We start from the raw sequence: 22127 nt of genomic DNA, 5'->3' as shown, positions 1-22127 counted from the left end.
GGACAAAATTCAAACACTGGGGAAAGGAACAATGACAGGGGAAAGAGGGGAGAGAGAAAGAAAAGAGAATGACAGGAATTGTATTCCTATTGAATAACCACTTCACCTCAGTTTTTGCTACAGAAGATAACGAAAATAGAACCTTCACTGTCGGATGAGTTGAAAAAGAATATTCATATAGTTGGGATGGAAAGGGAGAAAATAATTGACAAACTAAAGACATTAAAGAGGATAAGAGCCCAGGTTCAGATGGTATGCAAGGAAATGAGAGAGGAAAGAGCACAGGCACTAGTTTGTTTTTTTAGTTTTAGTTTTAGAGATACAGCACTGAAACAGGCCCTTCGGCCCACCGAGTCTGTGCCGACCATCAACCACCCATTCATACTAATCCTACACTAGTTCCATATTCCTACCACATCCCCACCTGTCCCCTACATTTTCCCTACCACCTACCTATACTAGGGGCAATTGCTAATGGCCAATTTACCTATCAACCTGCAAGTCTTTGGCATGTGGGAGGAAACCGGAGCACCCGGAGGAAACTCACGCAGGCACAGGGAGAACTTGCAAACTCCACACAGGCAGTACCCGGAATTGAACCCGGATCGCTGGAGCTGTGAGGCTACGGTGTTAACCACTGCGCCACTGTATATACAAAAGTTTCATAGATTGTTGAGGGAGAGCCAGAGGACTGGCGGGCAGCCAATACCATTCGTATAAACAGAAAGGGAGTTAGAACAAGACCTGGGAACTACAGTCAACTTAATGTCAGTGATAGGAAAGAGATATTGGAATTGATACTAAAAGGAAAATCACTGTGGCACAGTGGTTAGCACTGCAGCCTCACAGCTCCAGGGACATGGGTTCAATTCTGGGTACTGCCTGTGCAGAGTTTGCAAGTTCTCCCTGTGACTGTGTGGGTTTTTGCCGGGTGCTCTGGTTTCCTCCCACAGCCAAAGACTTGCAAGTTGATAGGTAAATTGGTCATTATAAATTGTCCCTAGTGTAGGTAGGTGGTAGGGAATATGGGATTACTGCAGGGTTAGTATAAATGGGTGGTTGTTGGTCAGCACAGACTCGGTGGGCTGAAGGGCCTGTTTCAGTGCTGTATCTCTAAATAAATAAAATAATAAAGTCAGCATGGATTCTGAAAACCTCAATCACGTTTAGTTACCCTGTTAGAATTCTTTAAAGATATAAAGGAAAGAGTAGACAAGTTGGGCTTCTTTCTTTAGAAAAAAGGCTTAGAGACCTGAGAGATGTATTTAAAATTATGAATGGACAAGGCAGATGTGGAGAGTGTGCTTCCACCTCTGGGAGAATCCAAAACTAGGCAACAGAAACAAGATAGTTACCAATAAAGACAATAAGGAAATAAGAAGGAATTTTTTTTTACCCAGAGAGAGGTTAGAATGTGGAACTCACCACCACAGGATGTGATTGAGGCAAATAGCTTAGATGCTTCCAAAAGGAAACTAGACCAGTACACGAGAGAAAAGGGAATAAAACGATATGCTGAAAGGCCGAGATAGCAGTAGATGGAATGGAATGAGACTAGTGTGGGGCATAAACACCAGCAGAGGCTAGTTAGACCAATTGTCTGGTTTCTGTGTCATATATTCTATATAATTCTATGTCGAGAGATAGCTAGAGAAGGAAAATGGAGACAGGGGAAGGTTAAGAGAGGATGGAAAGAGAGAGACAGAGGAAGGAGAGAGTCAGAGGAGGGAAAGAGAGAGACATGGGATGGAGAGAGAGAGAGAGAGACAGAGAATGGAGAAAGAAAGTGAGGCAGGGGGTGGAGAGAGAGACTAAGGATGGAAAGAGAGAGACAAGGGGTGGAGAGAGCAGCAGAGGATGTAGGGGGTGGAGTGGGAGGAACCTGTATATAACACTGGTTCGGCCTCAATTAGAGAATTATGTCCTGTTCTGGGCATCGCACTATAGGGAGGATGAGAAGATGCAGAAAAGATTTAAGAGAATGGTTCCAGGGATGAGGGAGTTCAGTTACGTAGATAGATTGGAGAAGCTGGGGCTGTTCTCCTTCGAGAAGGTTGAGAGGAGATTTGATAGAGGTGTTCAAAATCTTGAGGGTTCTAGACAGAGTAGATAAGGAAAAACTTCTCATCGGTGGAAGGGTCGAGAACCAGAGGACACCAATTTCAGGTGAATGGCAAAAGAATCAACAGCAACTTGAGGAAAAACCTTTTTACACCGAGTGGTTAGGATCTGGAATACATTGCCTGAGAGTGTGTTGGAGGCAGATTCAATTGTGGCTTTTCATAGGGAATTGAATAAATATCTGAACAGAAAAAAATTGCCGGGTTACAGGGAAAGGGCGGGCGAGTGGAACGAGCTGAATTGCACTCGCAGAGAGCTGGCAAGGACGCGATGGACTGAATGGCCTCATTCTGTGCTGTAATTATTCTATGATTCTGTGGAGGAGAGAGTTAGGAGATGGAGGAGGTCATTACCCTCATGCTGCTGTCACATTGAACAATGATGATCACAGTTTCAGTGAGATGCTTGAATGACCTGATTGGGTGATGTGAATTCAGCAAAATGCATCGAGTGCATGTGGGATAGTGATTTGCTGATGTGATTAGTTGACATGTTTGGGTTATATGATTAGCTGCTGTGAATTATCAATGGGATTGGAGGATGCAGATTGAGTTATGTGATGCATTGGTTGATCATTGATGAGATTGGTGATGTTTAGCAGTGTTATGTTTGGGTATTACAATTGAGTGATTTAATTGGATGATCTGGTTATACACTGTATATCAGTGATGTGAATGAATGATGTGGTTAGATGTTGTGATTGTGTGAGGGGAATATAATTGGTAAATGAAAATGCTGTTTTACAAAGAGATTGGTTTCAAATCAACCAGCCAGGATTTAATTAGAGTGGTATCAGCTTCTTATGTGACAATTATTTCAAAAGGCACTGGGTGACATTACTAAAAGTTGCTGGAGGAATAGCTATTGGGAGTGAAATCCAATTGAGGAGTTTGGGTTGTTTATATATAGAATAACAGATACCTGGGAGTGAGTTACAGGCTGGAATCTAATCAATGAGTTCAGGTGGTTTATATATAAAATAACAAATACACGGGAGTGAGTTACAGGCTGTAATCTGATTGGATATTACATAACATTGTAAGTATGTGTCTTGCTGCTGACTCTGCAGTCTGTGATTGGTTATTGCCTTGTTGTTTAGCGGCAGACAGCTTTATTTCAGCATGTACTGCTTGCCTGCATGCCATGTGGGAAATCTGTGACTAACGGACGATTGTGTCTTACTATCAGCTGGTGACTGAGGTACTAATGGTGCCATCCCATGGATACAATGCTGTGTCATGAAGCATTGGCCAGGCCCACAGTTTCTACACTCTGTGTCAATGTGCTCAGGATATCTGCGGTGGGGGTGGGTTCTGAGTACTTATGGAGTTGCTTTCACCCATTTGCTGTTTCTGGTGTCCTTGAGAGATCACCACCTCCATCCAAGGCAGGCTCAGACCTTGTATAATTTCTGCATGCTTCACATTTCTTACTTGCCTTTCTCTGAAAGCAATAAGCAGGTTGTTGACTCCATCAGAGGTAGAATCTGGCAGCTGAGGAGGTGTTGAAGAGGGAGCAAATGGAACTCCTCACCACCCTGTAGCAGCACTGGACTTCAAACAGGGCCTCAAGTTGCATGAAATAATATTAGATTAATACATTAGAGCTGAACAAGTACAGCATAGGTTAGATACAAAGTAAAGCTGCCTCTACACTGTCCCATCAAAGACTCACAGGGCACTCCCATGGTTATATACTCTCGTCTCAGAATCGGATTCCTGGATTTCAGACCCACTCCAGCACAGAACTGAGGCTAACACTTGTGTCCAGTATTTGAGGGAGTGCTGCATTCAGAGGTCCTTTCCTTCCTGGGGGTTCAGATGAAGAAGAGCTGGGAATTCTCCCAGTCTTCAGGTCAATATTGTTCGCTCAACCAACATCACCATTAATAGAATAACTGTGTATTCACCTCAACAGCTGCAGCCTACACATACAGCACCTGAACATTACAACAAACACATTGCTTAATTCCTGTTCCTTTGTGAAGTGCAGAGACTGGGAGCAGAGTTTGGAAAGGGCTTCAAGAAACTAAACTCTGAGGAGAATGTGCCAAGTGTTGCAGCTTAGGCAAGCTTGAGAGGTTTAGGAAGAGAGTTCCTGCAAATTGGTTCATATGGTGCAGGATCTGATGATGTTGATGGAGTGGGAGGAGGGTGAGGAGGGAAGAGGGGATTGGGGATGGGAGAAGGTTGGAGAGGATGAGGAGGGAGAAGGAAGAAGAGGTGAAGTGAGGAGGGCAACAGGGAGGAAAGGGAGATATGAGGAGGGAGGCAGTGGAGAGGAGGAGGGAGGAGGGAGGATGGGGGAGGCAGGAGAGGAGAGTGCATTCAGGTGCAGGAAAGTGGAGGTTGAGAGCTGGAATGTGGGGTTGAAAGAGGATGTGTTGAGGACATGAAGGGCTTTGGAAACTTGTGTGTTTTTAACTCTATTGTCTTGCTATGCCTAAAATGGCTGGCTGCAATAAACAATCAGTGCAGTCCAGAAAAGTAATTGTCGGTAAATGTTGAGATGTTTCTGAGAGACCTGCTGAATGTGATGTAGACTGGATGTTAACCCACCTTGACCAGAAATTCAGCCTGAGATCTGATCTGATTGGGCTCATATCACAGAAATGGCCCAATGTGAGGCAGTTTAGAGTATCTCGTCAACAGACTGGTAACATCCCCTCAAAAATACTTCCCCTTTAGTAAGACTGACTGTGTTTCTGTTTCAGATTGAATTCAGCGCGGACCAGATTGAAGGTGAGTTGACATTTTTGTTCCAAAGCAAACACTATCAACTCTTCCTTTCTTGTCTCCTGATTGTGCTCTCAATCTTCTTCTCAAAGCAGCTCACTCAGCTAAGCGAATGGGGGAAGGGAGTGGGGACCAGGCCACAGGTCCCTCTGCTGCCCTTAGAGGTGAAGCTTTCCATCACAAGGTGCAGTCTGAGAACATCTGCCCAGCAAACAGCAGCTCAGTAAAATCAAAGGGGGTAAAATTCATTGCCACCCAAATACAGACAGGCAAGGGACTGATCCGTGTGCCTGAACAGATAGGCCCAAGGCTCACCTGCCATTAGGCCTTGGGCTTCGTTATCGTCTAGCTTTGATAAATGCATGAATATTAGAGTGGATATATAATGGGGAATCTATATAAAATCTCAGTGAAAACACAGTTGGAGACTGTGTGCAGTTTTGAGCTCTACACAATAGGAAGGGTGTTGAGGCAACAGAGAGGGAGGGTACTAGTGCAGATTTACTGGGAGGCTGCCTGGTCTGAAGAAATACAAACACTAAAGAAGACTTGAAAAATCTATGACTGTTTTCCTGAAAACAGAGGAGAGTAAGGGGCAATTTAATGGAATTGATTAAAATTGTGAAGGGATGTGGAAGAGTAGATAAAACAGTGGTCAAGGGATTTAGAGCAAGAGGACTAAGAGATAAGACTAAATGTAAAAGAGAATGGACAACAAGCAGGAGAAAACCTTTTCCACAGAGGGTTGTGAGGTGTGGAATGCACAACCAGAGTGAGTGATTGAAGCAGAGGCCTCATCAACATTTAATAGGTTAGATTGGTGGATAAAGGAAAGGGGGTTAAAGGGTTATGGGAGCAGACAGATTGCTGGTAATGTGGTTCAGTGGGTAGCAATCTTGCCCTTGAATTAGAAGGTTGTGAGTTCAAGCCCCTCTCCAGGATTTGAACACAATAATCAAGGCTGATATTCCAGTGTAATACTGAGGGAGTGCTGTACAGTTGGCAATGCTGTCTTTTGGGTGAGGCATTAAACTGAGGCCCCATCTGCCCTGTAAGATGGATAACGAAGGATATTGTGAGCCCAGTCAAAAAGAAAAAGGAAGCATTCGTAAAGGCTAGAAGGCTGGGAACAGACAAAGCCCTTGAGGAATATAAAGAAAGCAGGAAGGAACTTAAGCAAGTAAAGAGGGCTAAAAGGGGTCATGAAAAGTCATTGGCAAACAGGATTAAGGAAAATCCCAAGGCTTTTTATACATATATAAAGAGCAAGAAGGTAGCCAGGGAAAGGGTTGGCCCACTCAAATACAGAGGAGGGAATCTATGCGTGGAGCCAGAGGAAATGGGCGAGGTACTAAATGGAGTACTTTGCATCAGTATTCACCAAAGAGAAGGACTTGGTGGACAATGAGTCTAGGGAAGGGAGTGTAGATATTCTGGGTCACGTTGATATCAAAAAGGAGGAGGTGACGGGCGTCTTGAAAAACATTAAGGTAGATAAGCCCCCAGAATACTGAGGGAGGCAAGGGAGGAAATTGCTGGGGCCTTGACAGAAATCTTTGTATCCTCATTGGCTACAGGTGAGGTCCCAGAGGACTGGAGAATAGCCAATGTTGTTCCTTTGTTTAAGGAGGGTAGCAAGGATAATCCAGGAAATTACAGGCCGGTGAGCCTTACATCAGTGGTAGGGAAATTATTGGAGAGGATTCTTCGGGACAGGATTTGCTCCCATTTGGAACCAAATGGACTTATTAGCGAGAGGCAGCATGGTTTTGTGAAGGGGAGGTCACGTCTCACTAACTTGATCGAGTTTTTTGAGAAAGTGACAAAGATGATTGATGAAGGAAGGGCAGTGGATGTTGTCTACATGGACTTCAGTAAAGCCTTTGACAAGGTCCCGCATGGCAGACTGGTACAAAAGGTGAAGTCACATGGGATCAGAGGTGAGCTGGCAAGATGGATACAGAACTGGCTCAGTCATAGAAGACAGAGGGTAGCAGTGGAAGGGTGCTTTTCTGAATGGAGGGATGTGACTAATGGTGTTCCGCAGGGATCAGTGCTGGGACCATTGCTGTTTGTAGTATATATAAATGATTTGGAGGAAAATGTAGCTGGTCTGATTAGTAAGTTTGTGGACGACACAAAGGTTGGTAGAGTTGCGGATAGTGATGAGGATTGTCAGAGGATACAGCAGGATATAAATCGGTTGGAGACTTGGGCGGAGAAATGGCAGATCGAGTTTAATCCGGACAAATGTGAGGTAATGCATTTTGGAAGGTCTAATACAGGTGGGAAGTATACAGTAAATGGCAGAACCCTTAGGAGTATTGACAGGCAGAGAGATCTGGGCGTACAGGTCCACAGGTCACTGAAAGTAGCAACGCAGGTGGATAAAGTAGTCAAGAAAGCATACGGCATGCTTGCCTTCATTGGTCGGGGCATAAAGTATAAAAATTGGCAAGTCATGCTGCAGCTGTACAGAACCTTAGTTAGGCCACACTTAGAATATTACAATTCTGGTCACCACACTACCAGAAGGATGTGGAGGCTTTGGAGAGGATACAGAAGAGGTTTACCAGGATGTTGCCTGGTCTGGAGGGCATTAGCTATGAGGAGAGGTTGGATAAACTCGAATTGTTTTCACTGGAACGACGGAGGTGGAGGGGCGACATGATAGAGGTTTACAAAGTTATGAGTGGCATGGACAGAGTGGATAGTCAGAAGCTTTTTCCCAGGTGGAACAGTCAGTTACTAGGGGACATAGGTTTAACGTGCGAGGGGAAAAGTTCAGAGGGGATGTGCGAGGCAAGTTCTTTACACAGAGGGTGGTGAGTGCCTGGAACTTGCTGCCAGGGGAGGTGGTGGAAGCAGGTATGATAGCGACGTTTAAGAGGCATCTTGACAAATACATGAATAGGATGGGAATAGAGGGATACGGACCCTAGAAGTGCAGAAGGTTTTAGTTTAGACAGGCATCAAGACCAGCGCAGGCTTGGAGGGCCGAATGGCCTGTTCCTGTGCTGTACTGTTCTTTGTTCTTTGAAAGATCCCATGTGCTAATTTGAAGAAGCACAGGAGAGTTGTCCCCGGTATCCCGGTTAATATTTACCCCTCAGTCAACATCACAAAAGCAGATTATCTCATCATTATCACATTGCTGTTTGTGGGAGTTTGCTGGGTGCAAATTGAATGCTGCATTTCCTACATTAGAACAGTGATTACACTTCAAAAGTATATTCATTAGCTGTAAAGCTCTTTGAAATGTCTGGTGGTCATGAAAATCACTGTATAAATGTGAGTCTTTAATTAGTACATAGCTCATGTGCAGGATAAACACCAAAACAGGGACTCGTTGGGCTGAATGGCCAGCTTCCTTCTTTTAATTCTATGTGATTGTCACATCACCCCAACCTGACATTGACCACACCCCCGGCACTGGCCACGCCCCCGGCACTGGCCACGCCCCCCGGCACTGGCCACGCCCCCTGACACTGGGTACACGCCCCTTGACACTGAGTACACGCCCCCTGATACTGACTACAGTCCCTTTATTTCGGAAGGTAAAAGCCTTGGGTTTGATGTGTGGCTGCAGGTGGCCTTATCTACCTGCAGAATTGAACCCAGTGTTGGCGGCAGCTGTTAGGTTGTGTCTTGTTGTGTCTGATGTTACAGTCACGTGAGGAGGTGTCGAAGGGCTTCCCTCTTTTTTTAGTTTAGAGATACAGCTCTGAAACAGGCCCTTCAGCCCACCGAGTCTGTGCCGACCATCAACCACCCATTTATACTAATCCTACACTAACCCCATATTCCTACCACATCCCCACCTGTCCCTATATTCCCCTACCATCTACCTATACTAGGGGCAATTTATAATGACCAATTTACCTATCAACCTGCAAGTCTTTGGCATGTGGGAGGAAACCGGAGCACCCGGAGGAAACACACACAGACACAGAGAGAACTTGCAAACTCCACACAGGCAGTACCCAGAATTGAACCCGGGTCACTGGAGCACAACAGGTTTAATTCTTGTTTAAAGTGGATGTACTGGCCAATTCAGTAGGTGTTTGATTGGTTCTTGTTATGATTATAGCAAGTAAATAATCAGGCAGGTTTTCTTGAGTTTAACAAAGAGGTTAACTTTATTGTACTTAAACTGAACTAATTAATATAATAAACTATATGCCAACTTTCAAACACACACACTAGAGGTTCACACACACACAAATAGGTTACAGAGTGGGGGAGGGTAGATTGGTCGAGTTAGAGTCCATAGAAAAAAAAGGTATACAGTCTGTGGGGTTTGGTGATTCGGCTGGCTTCTAGCTGAATTCAGTGTTCCTGAGGCTTTTGTTTAAAGAGATAGATGACTGGTTCGGTGGGTCTCTTGAAGACAGCAATGCGGATAATTTCCTCCAATGGGGTTTCTGATTGTAGCCAGAGTGTGCAGAGGTGGTCAGTCAGCAGACAAGGTTCAAAGCTTGCAAACTGGAATGGAGAGACAGAGAGAGAGATGGGCCCCCAATGGGTCTGCACATCAGAGTACAGATGCTTCTCCTTGCCGTAACAGAGAAACACCAGCTTATAACCACGGCGGGGGAGGCTTGTCACATGACAGTCACTCAGTGATTAAACATAGTAGTTAGCAGTGTTTTTCTTCTTGCTCAAAAAAAACCAGACAGTTCCCATAAATTTCCTGGGCCTTGGTTCTTGCTGAGATGAGCAGACATTTCATCTCCCTCCTCACAGGTCTTGCAATGTAGGATACAGTGTTGCAAATTAGGTGGCAATTTTAATCTGCTAGAAAATTCACCTTTTATCTGTTCCTTCTTAAATTTCTTTCAAAACATATAAATTCAGATCTCCTTTCAGTGAATTAAAGAAAATTATCATTCAACAAAGCACATTGGCATGACAATGGTTTGTATCTGGTTTGTGTAATCCACGTTCCTCAGGTGTGGTGAATAACAATCCCGCCACTCATGTCTCCAATTTCAGAGTTCAAGGAGGCTTTTGCCCTTTTCGACAGGACTCCCTCCTGTGAAATGAAGATTACCTATGCGCAGTGCGGTGATGTCTTGCGTGCCTTAGGTCAGAACCCCACCAATGCCGACGTCATGAAAGTGCTTGGCAAACCCAAACCAGAAGGTGAGTATCAGGAACTGGGGCTACACCATTCTTCTGGACCTTTCATCTTGCCTTACAATACTGTCAGTAATAAGCAGCAGTGATGGTGGCTGTGAGACACTGTGCCCATGGAGTGATGGGACATGGGGCTCCTGGGGCCGTAGTTGTGCTGGGCCCATAGAGTGATGTGATGTCGGAGGGAATGTAACGGGGTGGGGGGGGGGGGGGAAAGAACATGGTACATGTCCACATAAAAATATACCCACATACACATACATATATGCAAATACATGCAAGCACATATGCACACACATGTACACATGCATGTACACATGTAGAAACACCTACATACCTATGAACAGATACACATGAACACACCTGCAGAAATGTAAACACATATGCAATGAAATACAGACATGAATATACACATGTGAACACATCGTGGCCTCCCCACCCCCACCATGAGGGCACATATACCCTTGTTAATCTCTATTAGAATGGGCTTTATGGTATCTTAATCTGTGTTCAGCTCTCCTCATGAATCACCCTCATGCACGAGGAGCTTCAAGCTTCTCCCACTCCTACCAGAGACACCCTGTGGATGATCCCATCAGTCTGAGTGACAGTCTGTTTGCCCCTCACAGAGATGAACCAGAAGGTGTTGGACTTTGAAACCTTCCTCCCTATGCTGCAGCACATCTCCAGGAACAAGGACCAAGGCACATACGAAGACTTTGTAGAAGGTTTTAAAGTCTTTGATAAGGAAGGAAATGGCACTGTCATGGGAGCGGAGATTCGTCACGTGCTGGCTACACTGGGTGAGTTGTAGAGTAACACTTCAGTTTGCAGGGGGAGGTGAGCATGGGGGTCATTCCATAGCACGCAGGTGGTCTGGGTATTGATGTTAGATTATTATTGATCTTTGGTTCCTATTCTGTTCCCTTCAAATAACTGTTCAGAAATTGACACTCACTAGCCTCTTGTCTCTGCCTCTCACTTTTCTGAGTGGGATCTGCAGAGTCATTTGCCTCTGTTAACTAAATCACAGCCCACACTCATCCTCTTAACTAATTGACTGCTTCTGATGTCTTAAAACATCCCAACACCACAACTAAGCAGTAAATACATAAAATAAAAGCAAAATACTGCGGATGCTGGAAATCTGAAACAAAAACAAGAAATGCTGGATTCACTCAGCAGGTCTGGCAGCATCTGTAGAAAGAGAAGCAGAGTTAACGTTTCGGGTCAGTGACCCTTCTTCGGAACGGTAAATACACTCTGACTGGCAGGAACCCATGCAGGCAGTCACTGCCAGTGATTCCATGGCACTACCTGGCACCTTTTTTCTTTTCCCAGTCCATAGGCAGGTGGATCTTTTATACAATGGGTGCTGGGGTCCATGCAGGGGTGTATCCACAGATGGGTTTTGGTTGGCCATGACTCACCCAGTTAGCCTCAGGCCCAAACACAGTTCCCTCAATTAGATCCTAGTCTGTAACTCACTCCCGGGTATCTGTTATCCTATATATAAACCACTCTGAACCCCTCGTTTAGATTCCAAACTGTAACTTGTTCCTGGGTATCTGTTATTCTATACATAAACCCCTCAAACCTCTCAATCAGATTTCAATCTGTAACTCACTCCTGAGTAGCTGTTGTTCTATATATAAAACCCCCCAACCCCCACCAAAACCCCTCGATTAGATTCCAGTCTGTACCTCACTTCTGATTATCTGTTATTGTATATATAAACCCCTGAACCCCTCAATTAGATTCCAGCCTGTCGTTTATGTTATTTTGATTTGATTTGGCCCCATTGTGGGACATTTAACATTTTTAAATCTGAGAGGATAAATGCAGCTTGTATTATTGCGTGAATAAAGCAGTAGAGAGAGTTTGACCCCTGCATTTAATAATCTAATGAATCTGTTGCTTGGTAGGTGAGAAGATGTCAGAGACTGAGGTGGAACAGCTGATGGCTGGTCACGAGGACTCGAATGGATGCATAAACTATGAAGGTGAGTCCAGGATGAGAACTCGTTGACACCTCCCCGAACATTATCAAGAAATATCACTCAGGCTCACTACTCACTCCAACTCACACTCTGCCTCCTCACTCCAACTCTCAACTCACACTCTGCCCCCTCACTCCAACTCTCAGCTCACACTCTGTTCCCTCACTCCAACTCTCAACTCACACTCTGTTCCCTCACTCCAACTCTCAACTCACACTCTGCCCCCTCACTCCAACTCTCAACTCACACTCTGCCTCCTCACTCCAACTCTCAACTCACACTCTGCCCCCTCACTCCAACTCTCAACTCACACTCTGCCCCCTCACTTCAACTCTCAACTCACACTCTGCCCCCTCACTCCAACTCTCAACTCACACTCTGTTCCCTCACTCCAACTCTCAACTCACACTCTGTTCCCTCACTCCAACTCTCAACTCACACTCTGCCTCCTCACTCCAACTCTCAACTCACACTCTGCCCCCTCACTCCAACTCTCAACTCACACTCTGCCCCCTCACTTCAACTCTCAACTCACACTCTGCCCCCTCACTCCAACTCTCAACTCACACTCTGCCTCCTCACTCCAACTCTCAACTCACACTCTGCCCCCTCACTCCAACTCTCAACTCACACTCTGCCCCCTCACTCCAACTCTCAACTCACACTCTGCCCCCTCACTCCAACTCTCAACTCACACTCTGCCCCCTCACTCCAACTCTCAACTCACACTCTGCCCCCTCACTTCAACTCTCAACTCACACTCTGCCCCCTCACTTCAACTCTCAACTCACACTCTGCCCCCTCACTCCAACTCTCAACTCACACTCTGTTCCCTCACTCCAACTCTCAACTCACACTCTGCCTCCTCACTCCAACTCTCAACTCACACTCTGCCTCCTCACTCCAACTCTCAACTCACACTCTGCCCCCTCACTCCAACTCTCAACTCACACTCTGCCCCCTCACTTCAACTCTCAACTCACACTCTGCCCCCTCACTCCAACTCTCAACTCACACTCTGCCCCCTCACTCCAACTCTCAACTCACACTCTGCCCCCTCACTCCAACTCTCAACTCACACTCTGCCCCCTCACTCCAACTCTCAACTCACACTCTGCCCCCTCACTCCAACTCTCAACTCACACTCTGCCCCCTCACTCCAACTCTCAACTCACACTCTGCCCCCTCACTCCAACTCTCAACTCACACTCTGCCCCCTCACTCCAACTCTCAACTCACACTCTGCCCCCTCACTCCAACTCTCAACTCACACTCTGCTCCCTCACTCCAACTCACATTCTGCTCCCTCATTCCATCTCTCAACTCACTTTCTATCCCCTCATTCCAACTCTCAACTCACACTCTGCCCCCTCATTCCAACTCTCAACTCACACTCTGCTCCCTCACTCCATCTCACATTCTGCTCCCTCACTCCATCTCTCAACTCACTTTCTATCCCCTCACTCCAACTCTCAACTCACACTCTGCCCCCTCACTCCGACTCTCAGCTCACTCTCTGCCCCCTCACTCCGACTCTCAACTCACACTGTGCCCCCTCACTCCGACTCTCAACTCACACTGTGCCCCCTCACTCCGACTCTCAACTCACACTGTGCCCCCTCACTCCGACTCTCAACTCACTCTCTGTCCCCTCACTCCAACTCTCAACTCACACTCTGTCCCCTCACTCCAACTCTCAACTCACACTCTGCCCCCTCATTCCAACTCTCAACTCACTCTCTGACCCCTCACTCCAACTCTCAACTCACTCTCTGACCCCTCACTCCAACTCTCAACTCACACTCTGCCCCCTCACTCCAACTCTCAACTCACTCTCTGCCCCCTCACTCCAACTCTCAACTCACTCTCTGCCCCCTCACTCCAACTCTCAACTCACACTCTGCCCCCTCACTTCAACTCTCAACTCACACTCTGCCCCCTCACTCCAACTCTCAACTCACACTCTGTTCCCTCACTCCAACTCTCAACTCACACTCTGCCCCCTCACTCCGACTCTCAGCTCACTCTCTGCCCCCTCACTCCGACTCTCAACTCACACTGTGCCCCCTCACTCCGACTCTCAACTCACACTGTGCCCCCTCACTCCGACTCTCATCTCACACTGTGCCCCCTCACTCCAACTCTCAACTCACTCTCTGTCCCCTCACTCCAACTCTCAACTCACACTCTGTCCCCTCACTCCAACTCTCAACTCACACTCTGCCCCCTCATTCCAACTCTCAACTCACTCTCTGACCCCTCACTCCAACTCTCAACTCACACTCTGCCCCCTCACTCCAACTCTCAACTCACTCTCTGCCCCCTCACTCCAACTCTCAACTCACTCTCTGCCCCCTCACTCCAACTCTCAACTCACTCTCTGCCCCCTCACTCCAACTCACACTCTGCCCCCTCACTCCAACTCTCAACTCACACTCTGCCCCCTCACTCCAACTCTCAACTCACACTCTGCCCCCTCATTCCAACTCTCAACTCACTCTCTGACCCCTCACTCCAACTCTCAACACACACTCTGCCCCCTCACTCCAACTCTCAACTCACACTCTGCTCCCTCACTCCAACTCTCAACTCACTTTCTGCCCCCTCATTCCAACTCTCAACTCACTCTGCTCCCTCACTCCAACTCTCAACTCACACTCTGCTCCCTCACTCCAACTCTCAACTCACACTCTGCTCCCTCACTCCAACTCTCAACTCACACTCTGCTCCCTCACTCCAACTCTCAACTCACACTCTGCTCCCTCACTCCAACTCTCAACTCACACTCTGCTCCCTCACTCCAACTCTCAACTCACACTCTGCTCCCTCACTCCAACTCTCAACTCACACTCTGCTCCCTCACTCCAACTCTCAACTCACTCTCTGCCCCCTCATTCCAACTCTCAACTCACACTCTGCTCCCTCACTCCAATTCTCAACTCACACTCTGCTCCCTCACTCCAATTCTCAACTCACTCTCTGCCCCCTCACTCCAACTCTCAACTCACTCTGCTCCCTCACTCCAACTCTCAACTCACACTCTGCCCCCTCACTTCAACTCTCAACTCACACTCTGCCAGAGATATGGAGTGACCTATCGAAGTGAGCCCTATACAATGGCCTACACAATAATGTAAAGAAGAGTAAGTGACTGAATAATCTCAAAAACCCAGAAATATATAATACTGTATAGAAACCAGGTATACAAATGTTATATTTTGAAAAATGATCAAGAAATACTTTCTTTGACATTTATCATATTTCCAACAGCATGTGGTAGTTGATGAGAGAGAGATAGTGATGAGGATGTAGTAACAAGGAATACTGTGGACCCCACTCCAACATGCCTGTATTCAGGTATTCCAGCCCACTTTGTTTAACATGATCTCATCAATTGAATGGCAATAATTTTGTTGTTTTACTTTTGCAGCTTTTGCGAAACATATCTTATCAGGATGAAAAGTTCTAAACTGGTGAGTTAAACAAAGTCACAGGTGATTATTGAATAGAGGTCTTTCATCTCAAAATCCCATGATCGAAACAATGAGACTGAGCACAGGATGATCAGTTGGTGAGAAAGTACCTGCAAGCTTTACTCTATAAGAAATATGAGCAGGAATAGGTCACCTGCTCCTTCGAGCCCGTTCTGCCATTCAACAAGATCATGCTGGTCTTTTACCTCAACTCTTCATTCCCGCATTATCCCCGTATCCTTTAATTCCCTTAGTACCCAAAAATCTATCAACCTCTGTCTTGAATATACTCAACAACAGAGCATCCACAGTTCTCTGGGATAGAGAATTCCAAAGATTCACAACCCATGAGTGAAGAAATTTCTCCTCATCTCAGCCCGAAAAGGCCAACCCCTTTTTCTGAGCCTGTGACCCTGTGTTCTGGACTTCCCAACTAGGGGAAACATTTTCTCAGTATCTACCTTGTCAAGCCCTTTAAGTATTTTATATGTTTCAATTACATCAGCTCTCATTCTTCTAAATTCCAGGGAATATAGGCCTAGTCTTCACAAGCTTGCCTCATAGGATACTTTCCTCATTCAAGAAGCCAGTTGCACTCCCTCGAAAGCAAATATGTCCTTCCATAGGTAAGGAGACCAAAACTGTACACAGTACTCAAGGTGTGACCTCACCAATGCTCTGTATAGTTGTAGTAAGACTTCTTTACTCTTATACTCCAAACCCTTTGTGACAAAGGTAACATACCATTTTTTTTGATATTCGTGTGTGGGATATGGGCGTCACTGGCTAGGCTAGCATTTATTCCCTAATTGCGCTTGAACTGAGTGGCTTGCTTCGCCATTTCAGAGGGCATTTTAACAGTCAACCACATTGCTGTGAGTCTGGAGTCACATGTAGGCCAGACCAGGTAAGGATGGCAGATTTCCTTCCCTCAAGGACATCAGTGAACCAGATGGGTTTTTACAACAATCAACAAAGGTTTCATGGTCACCATTAGACTAGCTTTTAATTCCAGATTTATTAATTGAATTCATTTTTCACCATCTGCCCTGGTGAGATTCGAACCCATATCCCCACAGCATTAGCCTGGGCTCTGGATTACTAGTCCAGAGACATCACCACTGCCTCCACATAATTGCTTGCTGTACCTCATTAACTTTCTGTGATTCCTGTACAAGGACATCCAGGTCTGTTTGAATACAAACATTTTGCAGTTTCCCACCATTCAAAAATATTCTGCTTTTTTATTTTTCCTACCAAATTGGATAACTTAATGCTTCGCTACATTGTTTTGTATCTGCCATGCTCACTCAACCAACTTGTCTATAGCCCTCTGCCGCCTCTTTGTGTCCTTCGCACTGTTTGCCTTCTTACCTAACTTTGTATTGCCAGCAAACTTGGATACATTACGCTCAGTCCCCTCATTTAAGCCACTAATATAGATTTTAAAAAACTGAGCCCAAGAACTGATTCTTGTGTACCCCACTAGTTACACCCTGCCAACCCGAAAACATCCTAGGAACATAGGAGCAGAAATAGGCCATTCAGCCCGTCGAAGCTGCTCCGCCATTCAATTAGATCACAGCTGAGCAGCTACCTCAACACCACTTTCCCGCGCTATCCCCATATCCTTTGATGTCATTAGTAATAATATCCTGTTTATTCCTACTCTGTTTTATGTCCATTAACCAATCCTCAATCCATGCTAATATATTACCTCAATCTCATAAGTACTAATTTTGTGTAGTAACCTCTTATGTGACACCTTATTGAATGTTTTCTGAAAATCCATATTATCCATCTTACTAGTTACATCCTCAAAAAACTAAAAAAGCCTTGTCAAACACAATTTCCCTTTCATAACTTTGTGTTGACTCTGCTTAACGATACTATCATTTTCTAAGTGCCTTGTTACTGCATCCCTGATGATAGATTCCAGCATTTTGCCTACTACTGATGTTCAGCTAACTGGCCTATAGTTCCGTTTTCTCTCTTCCTCCTTTGTTAAATAGGAGGTTATATTCGCTACCTTCCAATCCTTGGGAACTGTTCTAGAAACCAAGGAATTCTGAAAGATCAAAACCAATGCATCTACTATCTCCGCAGCTACCTTTTTTTAAACTCTAGGATGCAGGTTGTCAGGACCAAGGGACCTGTCACTACTTAGTCCCATCAATTTTTCCAGTACTATTTCTTTACTTGGACTGATTTCTTTAAGTACCTCATTCTTGCTAGACCCTTGGTTCCCTATTATTTCCAGAATCCTTTTTGTGTCTTCTACCTTGAAAAGGGCGGCACAGTGGCGCAGTGGTTAGCACCGCAGCCTCACAGCTCCAGGGACCCGGGTTCGATTCCGGGTACTGCCTGTGTGGAGTTTGCAAGTTCTCCCTGTGTCTGCGTGGGTTTTCTCCGGGTGCTCCGGTTTCCTCCCACAAGCCAAAAAGACTTGCAGGTTGATAGGTAAATTGGCCATTATAAATTGTCACTAGTATAGGTCGGTGGTAGGGAAATATAGGGACAGGTGGGGATGTTTGTTGGGAATATGGGATTAGTGTAGGATTAGTATAAAAAATGGGTGGTTGATGTTCGGCACAGACTCGGTGGGCCGAAGGGCCTGTTTCAGTGCTGTATCTCTAATCTAATCTAATCTAAAAAAAAAAACATTTTGTTTAATATTTCTGCCATTTCCTTATTCCCCAATATAATTTCACCTGTCTCTGCCTCTAATGGGCCCGCACTTACTTTCACTAATATCTTCCTATTTATATACTTATCAAAGCTTTTATTAATTCATTTTTATGTCTCTTGCTCATCTAATCTCATATCCTCTTTTCTCTTTCCTTATCAGTACTTTGGTCCTCCTTTGCTGAATTCTAAAATCCTTCCAATCCTCAGGCTTATTACTCTTTTTGGCAACATTCTTAGCCTCTTCCTTTGAAGGACAGCAGATGCATGGTGTTACAACCAGGTGAGGAAGGGGTCTCAGGATCCCCTTTCGTCCCTTCTCTGGTTTGACCGCAACAGGGTTTATTCTTTTAACACAGTGATTGAACTTACCACCTCAGTGAGCACTTGCTCCTGTTCCTCTAATTATAATTGCAAATGAACCAATCAGACAGGTTTTCTTGAGTTTAAACAAGAAAGATGTGAGTTTATTAACCTTATCACTCTAAAATCACTAAAATATGCGACGCATCAACACTCACATTCATACGAGAGGCAAACACATACATACACACACACACAAATAGATACAGAGGAGAAAAGGCAGAGTTGGGAGTGTCTTTAATAAAAATGGAATTTAAATACGGAAGTGTAGTCCCGGTGACCTTAGTTGAAATTGAAATCTTGAAGCTCTTGCTGGGTTCAAGCACAATTCAGGCTTGCTTCTCTAGTTTTGGAAGGCCAAAGAGAGGGTTTATCCATCCTCCTGGTTGATGACTGTGAGGATCTGCAGATTTGAGGTTTCGCTGCAGCCAAGCATTCCTGGGACTTTGTTGGAGAGGGAGAAAGGAGAGATGTTCCGTCTTGGAGTTCAGTTATTGTCTGCTTTCAGAGGCACAATTCACAAACTCAGAGTTACGCAGGCAGGCATGTCATGTGACCACCTCTTTGTTTGAAACAGAAGGTTTGTTTGAAATTCAAAGTTCTCCTCTCAGGCTGTGCAAACATATTTGGAAGGGGGGGGGGGTGGTTTGGCTCTTTCAAAGTCAATGGGTGTCGATGTCTTTTGATGACCAATATTGACAAAACCATTCTAGGTGATTGAATCAGAGAGCATCCCCATCGTTCTGACTAGACTGGGTAGTCACCTCTGTCTCCCAGCCGGCCTTTGGCTTCTCATATGCAAATTGTGCATGGCCATCTTTAGCTGGTCTGTCCTGCATTTTAAAAGTTATTTGTTATAGTATCTGGTAAAAAAGTCTCAGGCAATGTTCCATATGACAAATTAATATTTTCTATTTGGCATGTGGGATTTCCACGCCAAATGAAATGTGATAATGGAGAGCATTTCATCTTAGGAGTTAAAAAAGAGAAAACACAGGAAAACACACATGCATTTCTCTCATTCACTCAGAAATCTTAACATTGCTGCAGCTAGTCTTTTCTCTGCAGTAGCTAAACACAGGAAAGCGAACAAGTCAGAGGGATTACAGCGGAAGTAAGTTTCAAGGGAGTAAGACCAGGATGGAAGGCCTCTACTTTAATGCCATGAGTATTGCAGGTAAAACGGAAGAGTTAAGGGCAATGATTGACACGTGGAATTGTGATATAGTAGCCATCACGGAGACATGGTTGAGGGAGGGGCAGGATTGGCAGCTCAATATCCCGGGATATAGAATCTTCAGGCGAGACAGAGGAGGGGGTAAAAGAGGAAGGGGTATGCAATATTAGTTAAGGAGTCAGTTACTGCAGTAAGGAGAGATGATTTCTTGGAGGGGCATCAAATGAAGCTTTATGGGTAGAGTTTAGGAATAAAAAAGGGACAGCCACATTGCTAGGTGTTTATTATAGACCCCCAGATAATCAGTGGGAAATTGAGGAGCAAATATGTGCGCAATTTGCAGAGGTGTGTAAAAATAATAGGGTGATTATATTAGGTGATTTCGACTTTCCCAACATTAATTGGGATAGTCATCATGTTAAGGGCTTAGACGGAGTGGAGTTCTTAAAATGTATACAGGAGAACATTTTAGCTCAATATGTAGAGGATCCAACAAGGGAGGGTGCAGTGCTGGACCTAATTCTGAGGAATGAAGCCAGACAGGTGGTTGATGTGTTGGTGGGAGTGCATTTTGGTGATAGTGACCACAACATGGTACAGTTTAAGCTTGTTATGGAGAAAGAAATAGACAAGTTGCAAAAAAAGGTTTTGGATTGGGGGAGAGCGAATTTTAGTAAAATAAGGCAGGATCTGGCCAAGGTAGACTGGAAAGAGTTACTTGTCGGGAAATCTACAGAAGAGCAGTGGGAGGCATTCAAAAAGGATATGGGGAGGGTACAGGCCCAACATGTTCCCTCTAGGGTAATAAGTAGGAGCAACAAGCCCAGAGAACCATGGATGACCAGAATCATTCAGGGTACGATGAGAAGGAAAAGAGAGGCTTTTAGCAAATACAAGAAGAGCAAATCAATGGAAGCATTAGTGGAGTACAGAAAATGCAGGATGGAGCTCAAGAAAGCAATTATGAGAGCAAAGAGGGGATATGAGAAAGCTCTGGCTGATAAAAGTAGGGAAAATCCCAAGATATTCTATAAGTATCTCAATGGGAAGAGGATAACCAGGGAAAGAGTAGGACCCATTAGGGACCAAGGAGGAAATTTGTGGGTGGAGCCAAAGGAGATTGGTAGGGTGTTGAACGAATACTTCATATCTGTCTTCACCCAAGAGAAAGAGGATGTAGATGTGGAACTCAGAGAGAGACTGTGAGGTTCTTGAGCAAATTGTCATAAGGAGTGACAAGGTATTGGAGGTTTTGGAAGGCTTAAAAGTGGACAAATTAGATTTTTTTTTTAGATTAGATTAGAGATACAGCACTGAAACAGGCCCTTCGGCCCACCGAGTCTGTGCCGAACATCAACCACCCATTTATACTAATCCAGGTCCGGACGATTTGTGTCCCAGGATGCTGTGGGAGATGAGGGTGGTGATTGCAGGGGCTCTGACCCTAATTTTTAATTCCTCTCTGGCCACGGGGGAGGTGCCAGAGGACTGGAGAGCAGCTAATGTTGTCCCACTATTTAAGAAAGGTTGTAGAGATAAGCCAGGGAACTACAGACCAGTGAGTCTCACGTCAGTGATAGGGAAACTATTGGAGAAAATTCTGAAGGAGAGAATCTATCACCACTTGGAGAGGCAAAATTTGATTAGGAATAGTCAGCATGGCTTTGTCAGAGGGAGGTCATGCCTAACAAATTTGATTGAATTTTTTGAGCATGTGACCAGGTGTGTAGATGAGGGTAGTGCAGTTGATGTATTTACATGGATTTCAGCAAAGCCTTTGACAAGGTCCCACATGGCAGACTTATCAAGAAAGCAAATGCACATGGGATACAAGGTAACTTGATAAGGTGGATTCAAAATTGGCTTAGCTGCAGGAGACAGAGAGTGATGACAGACGGCTGTTTCAGTGACTGGAAGCCAGTGTCCAGTGGCGTACCACAGGGATCTGTGCTGGGTCCCCTATTGTTTGTCATTTATATAAACGACATAGATGACTATGTGGGGGGTAGGATCAGTAAGTGCGCGGATGACACAAAGATTGGCCGAGTGGTTAACAGTGAGGTGGAGTGTCTTAGGTTACAGGATGATATAGACGGGATGGTCAAATGGGCAGAAAAGTGTCAGATGGAATTTAACCCTGAAAAGTGTGAGGTGATACACTTTGGAAAGAGTACTGTGATACGGAAGTATTCACTGAATGGCCTGACACTGGGAAGTTCCGAGGAACAAAGGGACCTTGGCGTGTTTTTCCATAGATCTCTGAAGGCAGAAGGGCAGATTAATAGGGTGGTGAAAACGGCATATGGGACACTTGCCTTTATCAATCGAGGCCTAGATTAGAAAAGCAGGGAGGTCATGTTGGAGTTGTACAGAACTTTGGTAAGGCCACAGCTGGAGTACTGTGTGCAATTCTGGTCGCCACATTATCGGAAGG

General features: G+C 45.2%; 1 protein-coding gene across 1 annotated transcript in view; it reads left to right on the top strand.

The window, feature by feature from the left end:
* Positions 1-22127, top strand: part of LOC137347885 (myosin light chain 4-like) — a 40051-nt gene that overhangs the window by 1817 nt on the left and 16107 nt on the right. The window contains exons 2-6 of the mRNA XM_068012924.1: positions 4835-4862; positions 9852-10001; positions 10625-10798; positions 11921-11998; positions 15426-15468. Coding sequence (XP_067869025.1) covers positions 4835-4862; positions 9852-10001; positions 10625-10798; positions 11921-11998; positions 15426-15454 — 459 coding nt within the window. The 3' untranslated portion in view covers positions 15455-15468. The remainder of the gene's footprint in view (positions 1-4834; positions 4863-9851; positions 10002-10624; positions 10799-11920; positions 11999-15425; positions 15469-22127) is intronic.

Source organism: Heterodontus francisci, chromosome 33 (genome assembly GCF_036365525.1).
Source record: "Heterodontus francisci isolate sHetFra1 chromosome 33, sHetFra1.hap1, whole genome shotgun sequence".
Classification (NCBI taxonomy): Eukaryota; Metazoa; Chordata; class Chondrichthyes; order Heterodontiformes; family Heterodontidae; genus Heterodontus; species Heterodontus francisci.
Note: the sequence above shows the minus strand (reverse complement) of the source record. Positions and strands in the feature narration are given on the sequence as shown.